The sequence below is a fragment of the Silene latifolia genome, chromosome X (assembly GCF_048544455.1).
Source record: "Silene latifolia isolate original U9 population chromosome X, ASM4854445v1, whole genome shotgun sequence".
NCBI lineage: Eukaryota > Viridiplantae > Streptophyta > Magnoliopsida > Caryophyllales > Caryophyllaceae > Silene > Silene latifolia.
In genome coordinates, this window is record NC_133537.1 from 313,077,476 (window position 1) to 313,090,605 (window position 13,130).

The following is a 13,130-nucleotide window of genomic DNA, read 5'->3' on the forward strand; positions in this document are numbered from 1 at the left end:
ACTCTGAAGATGACCATTTTGATGTCGATTTCAATTTGGGGGAAGAAGATTTAAGGGCAGCTGATATATTTCTAGAAGCTGAAGAGGGGTCATTAATTAAGAAAGTTGACAAGTCCCTGTCACTTTTTAGGGTGGTTAGAGGTTTTGAGGATGTGGATCCAGTAGTTGGAAATGAAAAGTATGTTGATGATGATGATGATGATTTGGGGAGTTTGGATGGATCAAAGGATGAAGGGAGGGTATTATGGCCAATGTTTAACCCTGAGGTTGACTTCAAGAAACCAGTTTCTTTAGAAGTAGGCTTAAATTTTCCTAACAAGCACTCATTAAAGAAGGCTGTCCAACATCATGCCATTGAAAATAGGTATGAATTTTATTATGAGCACAATGGCAACAAAAGGTTAACAACATACTGTAGACACAAGTGTTTGTGTAAGTGGAACAAAAAAAGGACCAATTTTGGTAAGTGTATTTGTAAGTCTACTAGAAAGTGCACCTACACTATTTATGCAATTCCAATGGGGAATGATGGGGTCTGGTAGCTTAGAACTGTTGACTTGAGGCATAAATGTGTATTCAAGGGGGTTAATAACAAGGTTAGCTCAGAATATTTGGCTAAAAGGTACCTGGAAGATTGGAGGTTGGACCCAAACATGAAGATCCATAAATGGCAAAAACAGATTAAGAGGGATTTAGGTGTTGATGTAAAATATGGGATGTGTTGGTTGGCTAGAGCAAGGGCTAAGTTAACTATTTATGGGGACTGCTCTGCACAATATAGGAGGGTATGGGACTATGTGTCAGCAATCTGTAAGTTCATTGAAGGATCAACTGCTATTATTGTGGTTGACAACATTGAATGACCACCTCCTTATTTTCAGAGGATGTTTATATGTTTGAAACAAGTCAAGCAAGGGTTCTTAAATGGATGCAGACCTATTATAGGGGTGGATGGGTGTCACTTGAAGGGACCATATCCAGGGCTCTGCTTAGTTGTTGTGGGGATGGATGGAAACAATAATATTTACCCAGTTGCTTGGGCTATTGTGGAAATTGAAAATGGAGAAAGTTGGAGTTGGTTCCTTAGACTGTTAATGGAAGATCTTGGCAAGGAAGAAGGGCAAGGCATGACAATCATGTCAGATAGACAGAAGGTTTGTCTTCTTTATGTTATTGTTATTTGTTGCATCTGTTATTGGTATAAATTTGTTGCATCTGTAATTTTAACTATTATTGTTATTTGTTGCATAGGGAATAAGGGAAGCCTTCAAAGTTGTTACCCCTAAACCTCATATCAGATATTGTGTGAGATATATTTGGGCCAACTTCAAACTCCAATTCACAGGGATAATCTTCAAAGAGACATTCTGGAATGCAGCTAGAGCATCAACAGAGGTAATGATTTTAACAAGCAGAATTTCAGAGCATTTTAAGTGTTTAAGTAGTACAATTCATTTGAGCATTTCTACTTGCATTGTAATAGGCAGAATTTAAGAGAGAAATGGCTGGGTTGAAAAGTTTAAGTGAAAGAGTTTGGAAGTACTTGGATGACATTGGAGCCTATCACTGGAGCAGGCATGCTTTTAATACATCTTGCAAGCCAAACATGTTAACTAACAATATGTGTGAGAGCTTCAATGCTGTTTTGAAAGAGGTAAGAGATAAACCAATTTTAACCATGATGGAGTGGATTAGGAGATATGTCATGAAAAGACATTATGAGAAAAGAGAAGGTGTGAAAGTTTTTGATGGTAAGGTGATGCCTTATGTGGATAAGTTTTTGAAATGGGCTAAGAATGAGGCTGATTGTTGTGATGTATGGGCATCATCTAATTTTTCTTTTGAGGTGATGTATATGAGCAAAGAGTATGTGGTGGATCTGCCAACACAAACTTTTACATGTGGTCATTGGCAGCTAGCTGGACTTCCATGCCAACATGCAATTGCTGCCATCAATAACCAGAGGGCAAATTATAAGGATTTTGTTCATGAGGCATATACAAAGGAGAAGTACATGGCAGCCTATGAACACCCTATACCTCCAATGCCTAGAATCAGTCAATGGGAAAGGGTGGATATGGTTGAACCCTTACCACCTCCTTATAGAAAATTGCCAGGAAGACTTAGTTTAAAAAAGAGAAGAAAAGAGGCTGGTGAGAAAGGTAGTACAGACCAACAACAGAAACAAGGTGTGACACCCTCATTTTTTAGCGTTAAATAAACACGTAAATTCTACAGAAAAACTGACAGGATATGTTTGTAAATGGTTCAACTAGATAAAACCTGTAATTTTAAAAAAACTTTTCTAAACCATTCACAAACATTTCCAAATGAAGAGTGCCAAAACCTGCAAAAACTAACAAACTAATTTACATAACATAGCTAAAATCGCGAGAATAAAGTGATACAAACCAAAGTAAGAGAGGGAGACATATGTCCCTCCAAAATATAAACACAACCATAAGTTTAAAGGTTTACTACAAAATATAACCAAACTAAGTCCAAGGTTATTTTGCTCACTAGCTCGTCCGTGTACCCCATTTAATCATCATCAACCTGTCAATCGCATTTTATACAAACACGAAAGCCACAATTCAGTGGGGAGTAACTTCGAGTCCTCCCAGCCACGAAATGTCATATTTAATGTAACATGTAATGTAACATGTAAACAACATCATAAATAAATTAATTATCGAGTATTCTAACATATGAGCACTAAAACTGACCAAATTAAACTATCATGTGAAACATATAACAAGCAGTAATCCAAACTTTATCAATTGTAACCGGCTTGCATCTCACCTATTACAATTCATAAAATCACCATACAAGAAAGGGCAATATATCAAAGACAGGCATAAGTTCTTAGCACCGTCAATAGTCACTCTATAACTCGAGTCTATACCACGAGGTAGGGAAGGTAATCGAACCGGTATCTTGGCTCAGAGGTTCTATCAAAACATGGCCAAGACACAACACAACCCTAGTCCTAAATCTGCAGCTTGGAGACCTAGACATGCGGATACACACCACCGCACCCAAGACCCACAATTTTTTAAAAACAAAGTGAGTACCCTAAGGAGTCCACCAAAGGGTTGGCTAGTACTTAAGTTGACCACTTACCCTCAAAATAAGTAACGAGGTCATGCCCCAACTTGGATATAAACCCACCAAGTCAGGAACACAAAGGCTATTAAGCAGTGAACATATACTCGTCAAAGACTATAAAGACCTATCTATGACAAACACAACAACCTGCAAGAAGTATTCAATACCAATTCCATTTCAAGCAATATTAACAATATTAAAGGTTTCGGGGAATCTAAGGCCGTTTCTACAATATAAGAAACCATTCAATTCAACCAACATCACATGTGAACTAAAAACATAATAAATGGCCTAAAACAAGAATAAGGCCAATTATCCATTTTTCACAATAATTTTCATCCAACCGAATTTTTACCGCAACCCCGGTCCCTACGCAGTACGGGTTCAATCATGGTGACCAATCACACAATTGATCGACATCGATTGATCAAAGGGACTAAGGCTCGATTTTCGGCATAATCATCCAAACATTACAATTATCGCTATAAAATTCATTTTAAGCCTATTCATTACAATTTCATATTATAACCTATCCTAACATGTGCCAACTACCAATATAAACATAACTTTACCATCAACATTATATTTACTACTAACATTATTCATTTCATAAGACTACCCATATGTTACTTATACTAAATATAACATTAATACGCCCGAAACGACGAACAACGCATGAAAAACCGCGAAACAAGCAACGGGCCGACCTGGGCCAACCCCAAAGGCCGTGGGCCCGGGCTCTTTGGGCCGCCACCCCCTTTCCCCCGTTTCTCCGTTTTTGTTCATTTTAACATCGTTTTAAGCATCAATTAATCATTCCCATTTCATTTCCATACTAATATGTGAACTTAACATACAAAAGACATGAATTTAACACATATTTTCATGTGAAATAAACTACTCAAATAACAATCACAAAATCATACAAAAAAGCAAAGAATGTGACATTTATTCGTCGAGTAACTCGAAATATGTTACCTTAAGCTAGAAAAAGGCAAAATAACCCTTGAGAAAACCCTAAAAACAGTAGCTACCCATCAACCTATACTATATAGGAGTCCCCTATATCATCCTCATAACCTTCACCTATTAAAAACAACAAAAACACAATAATAATTACTAAAAATGAAATTATGCCCAAAATCATTTTAAATCGACAAAATGAAAACTGAAATTAAAACATACTAGGATGTAGATCTTGAAGAGAGGATTCCGAAAATATAAATTTTGCGAAAATCGGACTAGAAACGAAGAAGTTATGATGAAATTACGATTGTAAGTTTTTTTTTGATTTTTTGTGAATTTTCGGTCAAGAGGCAAGAACAAAGGAACAAAGGAAACCTTAGGAAGAAATAGGAAGGAGGGGGAAAAAGGAGTGTCGTGGAAAAGGGGGAAAGGAGCGGGATATGTGGCGGAATTTCATTAGTCGGTTTTGGCTCGTTTCGACGATAATTAGAACCGTTTGTCAAATGCAAATTCCGACAATGCCAAAGTTCTTAAACACGAGATTACAAGAAGATTGAGTACTCATATGACCCATTTCCAAAATCGTTTGCCCAATTTTCACAAGAATCACCATTTTCCCCGATATGCCCTTATTTCGAAATAAAAGGTTTTTACATGGTTTAAACTATTTTTAAACATTTCGAAACTATCAAAATAAATAATTTACTTCAAAATATAATAGAATTATATTTCATTGAATTATTATTACTTCATATACATTAATATTAAATTCAACTTGATTAATAAATTACTTTCGCAATATAATAACGGTCCGAAATTACGGGGTGTTACACAAGGGTTACAAAGGAGGTGTGGAAAGTGTGGAGAAATAGGGCACAATGTCAAAACATGCAAGAATCCTGCTAGGGCTCCAATGAAGCAGACCAGACCCACATCAGAGTGGACTAATCTAGTAAGGACTGCAGCTGACAAAAGAAAGGCAAAGAGACTGCATGATGCTGAGGTACTTCAATTTGTAGCTTCTGGAAGTCAAACTCAACCAAGTCAGGAGTCAACTGCACCACAACCTCCCAACACCAAAAACTCTCATAATCAGGGACAACAGGCAGATTTAAGGGCATGAATGAAGCTTAGAAGGGCACTAGCGTTTAATGACAAGTAGACAAAAAGACTTTGATGTATTAAGTTGCTGTTGTATGTGTTTTAAGCAGGATTTTTTATGTGTATTAAGCTACCAGTTTTTTTTACTTTGTTGTCAAGACTTTGAACTATCTTGTCTTTGATGAATGAAAATGATGAATTTGCTTTCCATTGAGAATTTCTTGTGTAATTAAAGCATGTGTGTTAAACCAAGCAAGCCGAATTTTCATTGATATGGCAAATGCCTACTTTTCTTACAAATGATAATGACAATTGACAAACAAGGCCTAAATTGCCAGCCTAAAGTACATTGACATACATCAAAAACAACACAAGCATGGCAAATATGAGAGCATAAAAAGCCTTTCTCAATAAACTAGAGCCACTACTCTCATAAGCAGGGAAGAACACATCCCTTTCAAGCTCTATAATCTTCGACCTAAGCAATGAATTTTCTGCTTTGAGCTTCTCGTTGTTCTCCTTCAAATTATCATTTTCAGACTTGAGCAAATTTTTCTCACTATCCAAAAGTTGCTTATCCAACATAACTTGATTAATAGCATTCCTTTGCCATTCACTTTGATCAAAATCTAACCATTGCCAAAAATCACAATGACGAAATTTGCAAGTTATGAACCTTCTACCTGGGTTTTCCCTTGTCCATGACTTCATGACAGCACATGGGACACGGTAATGGCACTTAATTGTAGTCCGCATTTGGCCTTCCATTTCCTATTTCAGACGCAAACATTATTGATAAATACAAATCAAGAAACAGAGAAAAGAAGAAAGAAGAAGAAATGAAGAAAAAAGATGGAGAAGAAGGAAAATAAATTGAAGGAGGAAGCATACATACCTAAAGTATAAACAAGAACAACAAGAAGAAATGAAGGGGAAGGGGAAGAAGACCAGCTTATAATTAACAAGGGGAAGGGTAAAGTTGGAATGAAATAAAAGATTTTAGGCAGGATTTTTAAATTTCAAGAATTAAATGACTTTTTCAGGCAAACTAGTATTGATTTTAAGTCGGAGATGACTATAGGGTAGTGATTAAGAAACTTTTTTTTTATCTTGGTAGTGATTATGAAAAAGACTGTTAAAGTTGGTAGTGATTATCAATTTTCCCTTAATTCATTATACTTTAATAATTGTTGTTTTGGAATGGTAACTTTGATATACTAGCCTCGGGAAACCGAGATGGTGACGGTCTCTCATGCTAGGGTGGTCCTGGTAAGGCACCTTGGTATGTGGGGGTGTCACAGTTGGGCGGCTAGATTGTCACAATAGAGTGTAATAGAAAGTGGAACTGAGATTCTAAAATTAGATAGCAGCCCATATAACCAAGCAATTTTCCTACAACTTTGTCTAATCAAAGTTGATTATACATCTACTATTATGGTCCCATAATTTATAAACCTCATTTTAGCATTATTCTTCTCTTCTTTCCACCTCATTTTATGGAGTTCTTCACATAATTTCCCCCAAAAATTTCCCTCAAACATTCCCCCCAAAAATTTCACCTAAATCTTCGTCATAATCAAGCAATTGATGAAGATGAAAAACCAATCGAAACCCTAATTGAACCATTCACTAAAGAACAATTAATCATGATTGTTGGAGGTCGAGTTGCGGTCTGGAGCGAAGCAGGCGTTGAGGGAGCCGCAAAAGACGATTTCGGGTCAAACTGCATCGTGTCAGCTTGGTGCAGTTGGGTCTGTGGCTGGGAGTAGTGGGACGTGACCAGGTTTGTTGACGTTGGTTGGGGATTTCAGACGGAGTATACATATAGAAGAGAATGAAAGAGATGGGAAAGAAGGGAAACAACCAACTTAATAAAAGAACAAGGGCAAAATATAACCTGAGCAAATAATTTGGGTGTAATTTATTAGAAAAAAATTGACGCGGGAGTAAGTTTACAAAAGTGGATTAAACATAGGTGTAATTGATAATTTACTCTTTTATAATAAAGACGAAATGATCCACCCTTAAACTTGGGCCAAATTATGGCAAAATGATCCATATTCGAGCCTGACTTATGTGCCTCATCATAGTCATCAACTATCATAGACAACACTAGAGGTGGCAATCAGGTCAGTCGGGTCGGGTTTGGGTCGGGTCAAGCCGGGTCGGGTCGTATCGAGTTCGGGCCATATCGGGCCAGCCACCCCTTTCGGGTCGGGTCGGGTTGGGTTCGGGTCATTATCGGGTCGGGTCATTTCAGGTCAAATGATGTATCGGGTCGGGTCGTGTTTGGGTCGGGTCATTATCAGGTCCGGTTAATTTATCACATTACTTCAATTTTTGACCATTAAATTTAGTTTTTAAGCATTTTTTGGTTTAATTACTTCATTATTAAGTCAAACATAACAATCTAATTACAAAATCACTTTCATTTTGATCAATATTAAGCTTAATAATTGTCGGTTCATCAATTTAATCGGGTCAGTATCGGGTCAGGTCAATATCGGGTCGGGTTCGGGTCACTGATCATCGGGTCAAATCGGTTTACGGGTCGGGTCGGGTCGGTTTCGGGTCACTGGTCATCGGGTCATGTCGGGTTACGGGTCATCATCGGGTTGGGTCGGTTTCGGTTTCGGGTTGCAATATTCTCGGGTCGGTTCAAGTCGGGTTTGCTCAGATTCGGATCGGGTCATTCAGGTCGGGTCAGACTTGCCAGCTCTAGACAACACTAATAACAACATCTATTTATCCATAATAATGATAACATCTAACAAAGTTAGCCTATTGGCGTGGGGATATGTCACGATTCAAATTTCCCCGTGCACTTTATATTGTAATGTGAAGTACTGTATGTCGCATCCTACACTCAACTAACAATGAAACATAAAATTATCACAAATTTATAGTATAAGACTAGCCCAAATAGAAATAAGCCCATTTCATTCACCACTCCCAACCTTTCCTGTTTTTCGTGTGCCTCATTCGTCTTCCCCAGTAAGCCACCAATGTCCCAAGTCATTCATCCCGCTCTGCACCCAACTATCTCAGCCACCTGTAAACACCGGACTTAACCTAGACCCCAGATTATGGCCATCACAACCCCTCTCAAATTCATCCCCAACTCCATGAGCATTTAATTTAAAACACTAAGTTGTTATGATTAAAACTAGGGATTCATACACCAAAATTCTTACTCTACAAAAGTTAAGCAAAACTCCCAAGTTTACAACTAAAGGTAAAGTAAGTTCAAAGACTCGGGTTTTCTATTTAAAATTGTGAGTTATAAAATTAAAACTTGTACATGTTAAAGCAAGCTTGTGTGTTAGTTAATACATACCTCTATTGAGCATAAAGCAAAATGTTTTCAGCATAAAAACATGAATATTCAAGTTAAAAGATTTAGTTAATGTTTAAAAGTTTGAATTTTACTCTATATTCAGGAATTTAGAAGATAAATATCCAAACCTTTTTGTTGGTAATTGACGTCCATGGTGACTTGTGAGTGACGATTTGTTTTCCTGCTAGTGTATTTAAGTAGTGACAGAGAGGGTTGACGGAAGGTGATGGAGTTGGCGATCATAAATGATGGCGAAGGTGGCCTATACGTGGATTGATGTGAAGAAACCCAAAGTCCCACATGTGAGGGTTGTCCCACATTGATAAAAGAGGAGACGAATTACCACTTTATAACGCAAGGGGCTACTCCCTCTATTGCCAATTGGTTTTAGAATGGAACCCTCTTGGGCCTGTTGTATGTGGACTCTTTCTCCACCGTTCGGGTGCGGCTCAGGCCCGTTGTTAAATTTAACATGGTATCAGAGCCCATGGCTAAAGACCTGGGTTTCATAGGCCAAAGTTTGCAGTCGGACGAGCAAAGTTGCTCAGTTGAATTTGTCCACTCTGTGTGAAAAGTGGGCCTCACATGTGAGGGGGAGTGTGAAAAAACCCAAAGTCCCACATGTGAGGGTTGTCCCACATTGATAAAAGAGGAGACGAATTACCACTTTATAACGCAAAGGGCTACTCCCTCTATCGCCAATTGGTTTTAGAGTGGAACCCTCTTGGGCCTACGTTGTGGACTCTTTCTCCTCCGTTTGGGTGCGGCCCAGACTCGTTGTTGAATTTAACAATTGAAAAGGTGGCGGTGGAGTAGGTGGTGGCTGGCGCCTATCGCTTTCGTGCTTGGAAGTTGGGACTAAAGGCTCCGTCAGACGAAAAGGTTTTAATTAATTTGCTTTCTACTTCTTTTATTGGGCTGATTCTCCTTATTGGGCCCGTCTTATACTATAGGACGGTCCTATAGAAGAGTAGTTGTAAAATTATATACCATACTAAAAATGATACTCCCTCAGGCCATTTAATTGTTATCATTTACGTTTTACACATTTGCCAATGAGAAAAAGAATTGTACATCCTGTGGACAGCGGGCCGCCCACGGAGGCGCTTGGTGAAAACGAAACAAGCGTTTGCATTTTGTATGGAGTCGCCACCAATTTTTGTGGGAAATTGGAACTGTTCGAATACCTCGTGTCATGTCAAGACACAAAGTAGAGACATGAACACTAAACAATCGTTACCCTTAGCATTCTATGTCTAGAATGACTCTCGTAGATGCCAATGAACACGGGTGCTCACGGAGATCTGGAGTAAGGGGTGAGGGTACGTATTAGAAAGCTCTTTTGATCGAACACCTAATCCCGCCCGCCTCGATAGCGGCCTCTACTAATGATTAGGGAAGTTATTCGTACTCGATATATCGTCGGCTATATGCATGCAATGCAACATCCAAGTTTTAATCCTAGCATGTGAAGATTTAACTAAGTCGGTTGACAATTAGTTAGCAAACAATTAATGTCGAGGTAGGATTTAATGCTCATTTACATGTGAAAAACATACAAATGATAAAAGAAATACAATAAATATAAATTACAATAATGAAAATTACATTAATTACAAAGGAATAGGCGATTTATGTCGAAAATACCTTTAAAACGGATAATTTGAGAAAAAGAAATAAAATAAATAAATAAATAAATTAACGAACAGGAATTAGTGCGATATTACGGGTAATAGTTAGTTAATACGTAAACTAATTAAACTAGGTCAAAGCAAAGACGGAGTTCAGGGACAGAACTCAGCCAGGAACAGGCGCAGCAGAGCTGCGTCTGTTCCTTGGCTCAGTTCTGGCGGTGAAGTCGTATTTGCAAGCCGTTAATGTTGATTGGTGATTTAAAGGATCAATTGATGATTTTTACTCGGATGAAAGTGATTAACAGGCTATTTAACGTATGAATGGGTCGTGAAAACAGTAAAACATGAATGAGATGGATGCAAACGGATTAATTACATAATGGAATAATGGTAGAAGTGAAAAATATTAACGAGTCCTACGAATTAAATCAATTAACTACGTTAGACAAAATGGATTAATGATGAATATGATGAACATGTGAATAAACAGATGAAAATTATATCAAAGACGAATTCCAGAAACTCAATATGAACAAATTGAATCTCTACAACCCGGAATTGAATTTAATGACGAAAACCCGCAAATATTGGATTACTTGGGATTTAAGTCGGATTTAAATAATAAAAACATATTAATGATGACGATTATGATATACATGTGGACTTATTATGATATTAAGACGAAGAATTAACAAGCGAACAAGCAAAAGAAAGATTTCGAACACGAATTACAGAGGACAAACGAAGAAGAAAGGAAGCAGGAACTGCGGCAGCCTCACGAAGAGGCGCAGCAGAAGCGCGCTCCTTCAAGAGGCGCGATTCTTTGCGTCCTTTCTCGCGATTATCTGCGGAGATCCGTAAAAACAGGTTTTAAGCACGGTTTTAGAAATCTGTTTTAATGGTATTTTCGACGTAAATCTTACAATTGATGATACGAAAAGTAAATACAATAAATAAAAGAGATTATACACCCTCAGACTTACATGTTGACGAAACGAGAAGAACTAAGATATCGATTAGTGATGCTCGACGCGAATGCAAAGAGAGTGCCCTCGTAAGAGGAAAACGATTGATTAATTAAGTTGATTAAGTGTAGTTGGTCAAATTGGTCGGTCATGCAACCGAGAGGCTGGTACCCGGAAAGATCCGAGCTTACGTGGTCGAAAGTTCAAGCACGTAGGCGCCAATAAGTAAGAACAAAGTCTAGAATGCAAAGGGAGAAGAGAAGGGCGGACACTCGCGTGAGAAATATGAGGAACGAAAGCTCCTATTTATACTAATCACGTGAAGGAATTAGGGTTTCGGAGACTCTTTGGAAGTGAATCTCGGAAAGATATGAAAAAGATACGAGAAAACGCGAGAAAAGGGCGGGAAGAGGCGCGGCGACTGCGTCTCTTGGAAGAGGCGCGGCACTGTTGCGTCTATTCCCAGGAGGTTTCCTCCTGCTGAAGAAAGATTTTCGCGTTTGAGTTATAGTAGGACGGAAATAATTCGATTTCCTTAATATCTTATACGAATATTACGGGATATTATTTGCCAAAAGATAAAATTTGTGAAATATGGAATAGAAATATCCGGAACATTCAGAACATTCCGACTCGGGATTTAACGGTTATCCAGAAAATGGAGACGGTTTTAGGCCCGGACTCCGAATGTACTCTAATTACTGCCAGAACGACCGTATCGGGACGTAGATGACAACTAAGAGGTCGACATTAATATTTGAGCAATCACTTGACGATAATCTTACGAACTGTCACAAATCGTTTCGCGTATCAAACATGCGGCCCAATCATCACCGGGTGTTTGGCGAGGGGTGCAGAAACGAGGTGTCTACAGAGCCCCCACTTTGGCGAGGCTTGGACAAGGCGAAAGTCAAAGTATAGCCATCAGTCAATCGAAGATTACAACTCGACGACTATGGCGACGAGGCGGTTCAAGGGGTCTGAACCAAGGACTGTCGTCGGGAACATTTTAGAGTCTGTCGACTATCGGGGGAGGGTCGTTTAATGTCCATTAGATCTGCGTAAGGAGGCTCGCCTTGACCATAAGAAGAGACCATACCGAGACTTCTTCCTCGAGATGCTTCCGGAGTTGCATAGGAGCTAAGGTTGAGCATGGGAGCTAAAGGTAAGACCTAAAGGGTATATAAGGATTGTGCTAGGGTGTGGGACCCTAAAGGAAAGCATTGACGGGAAGGAGGCCTAAAGTAAGTTCAACTTAAGGGGTAAACCGGAGGTTGGTTATAGGAACTCTATCGGTTTGGGGAATTTGAAGGCTTATGAACCTAGAAGGAGTGGGATCATATAGTTAAAAAGTCCTAATTTCGGGTTTACGAACCTAAGAAAGAAGGCTTTGGGTTTGGGAACTTCTGGAGAACGACATCCTCGTCGGACTCCGCGCGGAAACACGAAATATTGAGAGTAGCGGGACACGGTGGGAGCCGCCGAGAGGAAATTGTTTGGATAATCTTTGGGAAAATATTGCAAGCGACAGGACACGGTGGGAACTGCTGGAGGGAAAACTGTTTGGATAAATGTTAATCATCACGTCTTGAGAGAGACAAGATCGTCCGCTTACTCATTTGGAGACATCATGGGGAATTATTCTTCTTGTCACGAGAGGGAAAGTATATCCGCTTACTCTCGCTTGAGACATAATGAATGTGTGTCGAATTTTCGTGAATAAGTAAATGCTCGTTGCGACAAGCAAAATGAGTCTTGGAAGGAATAAACAGTCTGCTGCTGGCTTGGAAATGCGAGCCGGAACGAAAGAAAATCGTCGAACGGACCGAAAGAGTAAAATAGCATCGGGGAAGAGGCGCACCAAAGATGGGCTCACGAATAACGAACTTATAACGAATTTTTGAAAATCCGTATGGAGGGAACAAAAGGAAGAGGCGCAGAAAGAGCTGCGTCTCTTGGAAGAGGCGCAGCGCCTGCTGCGTCTATTCCCCAATTTGGCTTTCTGCGTAAAAAACGAAA

At 39.0% G+C, this 13,130-nt stretch overlaps 1 protein-coding gene across 1 annotated transcript; it reads left to right on the forward strand.

The window, feature by feature from the left end:
- Positions 1 to 1,004: 1,004 nt before the first annotated feature.
- Positions 1,005 to 2,085, forward strand: LOC141620547 (uncharacterized). Its single transcript, XM_074437389.1, has 4 exons — positions 1,005 to 1,154; positions 1,252 to 1,395; positions 1,484 to 1,993; positions 2,053 to 2,085. Exons 1-4 carry the CDS (start codon positions 1,005 to 1,007, stop codon positions 2,083 to 2,085), a joined length of 837 nt encoding a protein of 278 aa, XP_074293490.1.
- The last annotated feature ends 11,045 nt before the right edge of the window (positions 2,086 to 13,130 follow it).

Excerpts from the sequence above, each read along its gene's own strand:
- LOC141620547 (XM_074437389.1), top strand. The coding sequence starts at position 1,005 with ATGGATGGAAACAATAATATTTACCCAGTTGCTTGGGCTATTGTGGAA. Across the intron at positions 1,155-1,251 it reads TCATGTCAGATAGACAGAAG|GGAATAAGGGAAGCCTTCAA; the intron begins GTTTGTCTTCTT and ends TTTGTTGCATAG. Across the intron at positions 1,994-2,052 it reads ATAAGGATTTTGTTCATGAG|AATCAGTCAATGGGAAAGGG; the intron begins GCATATACAAAG and ends TCCAATGCCTAG.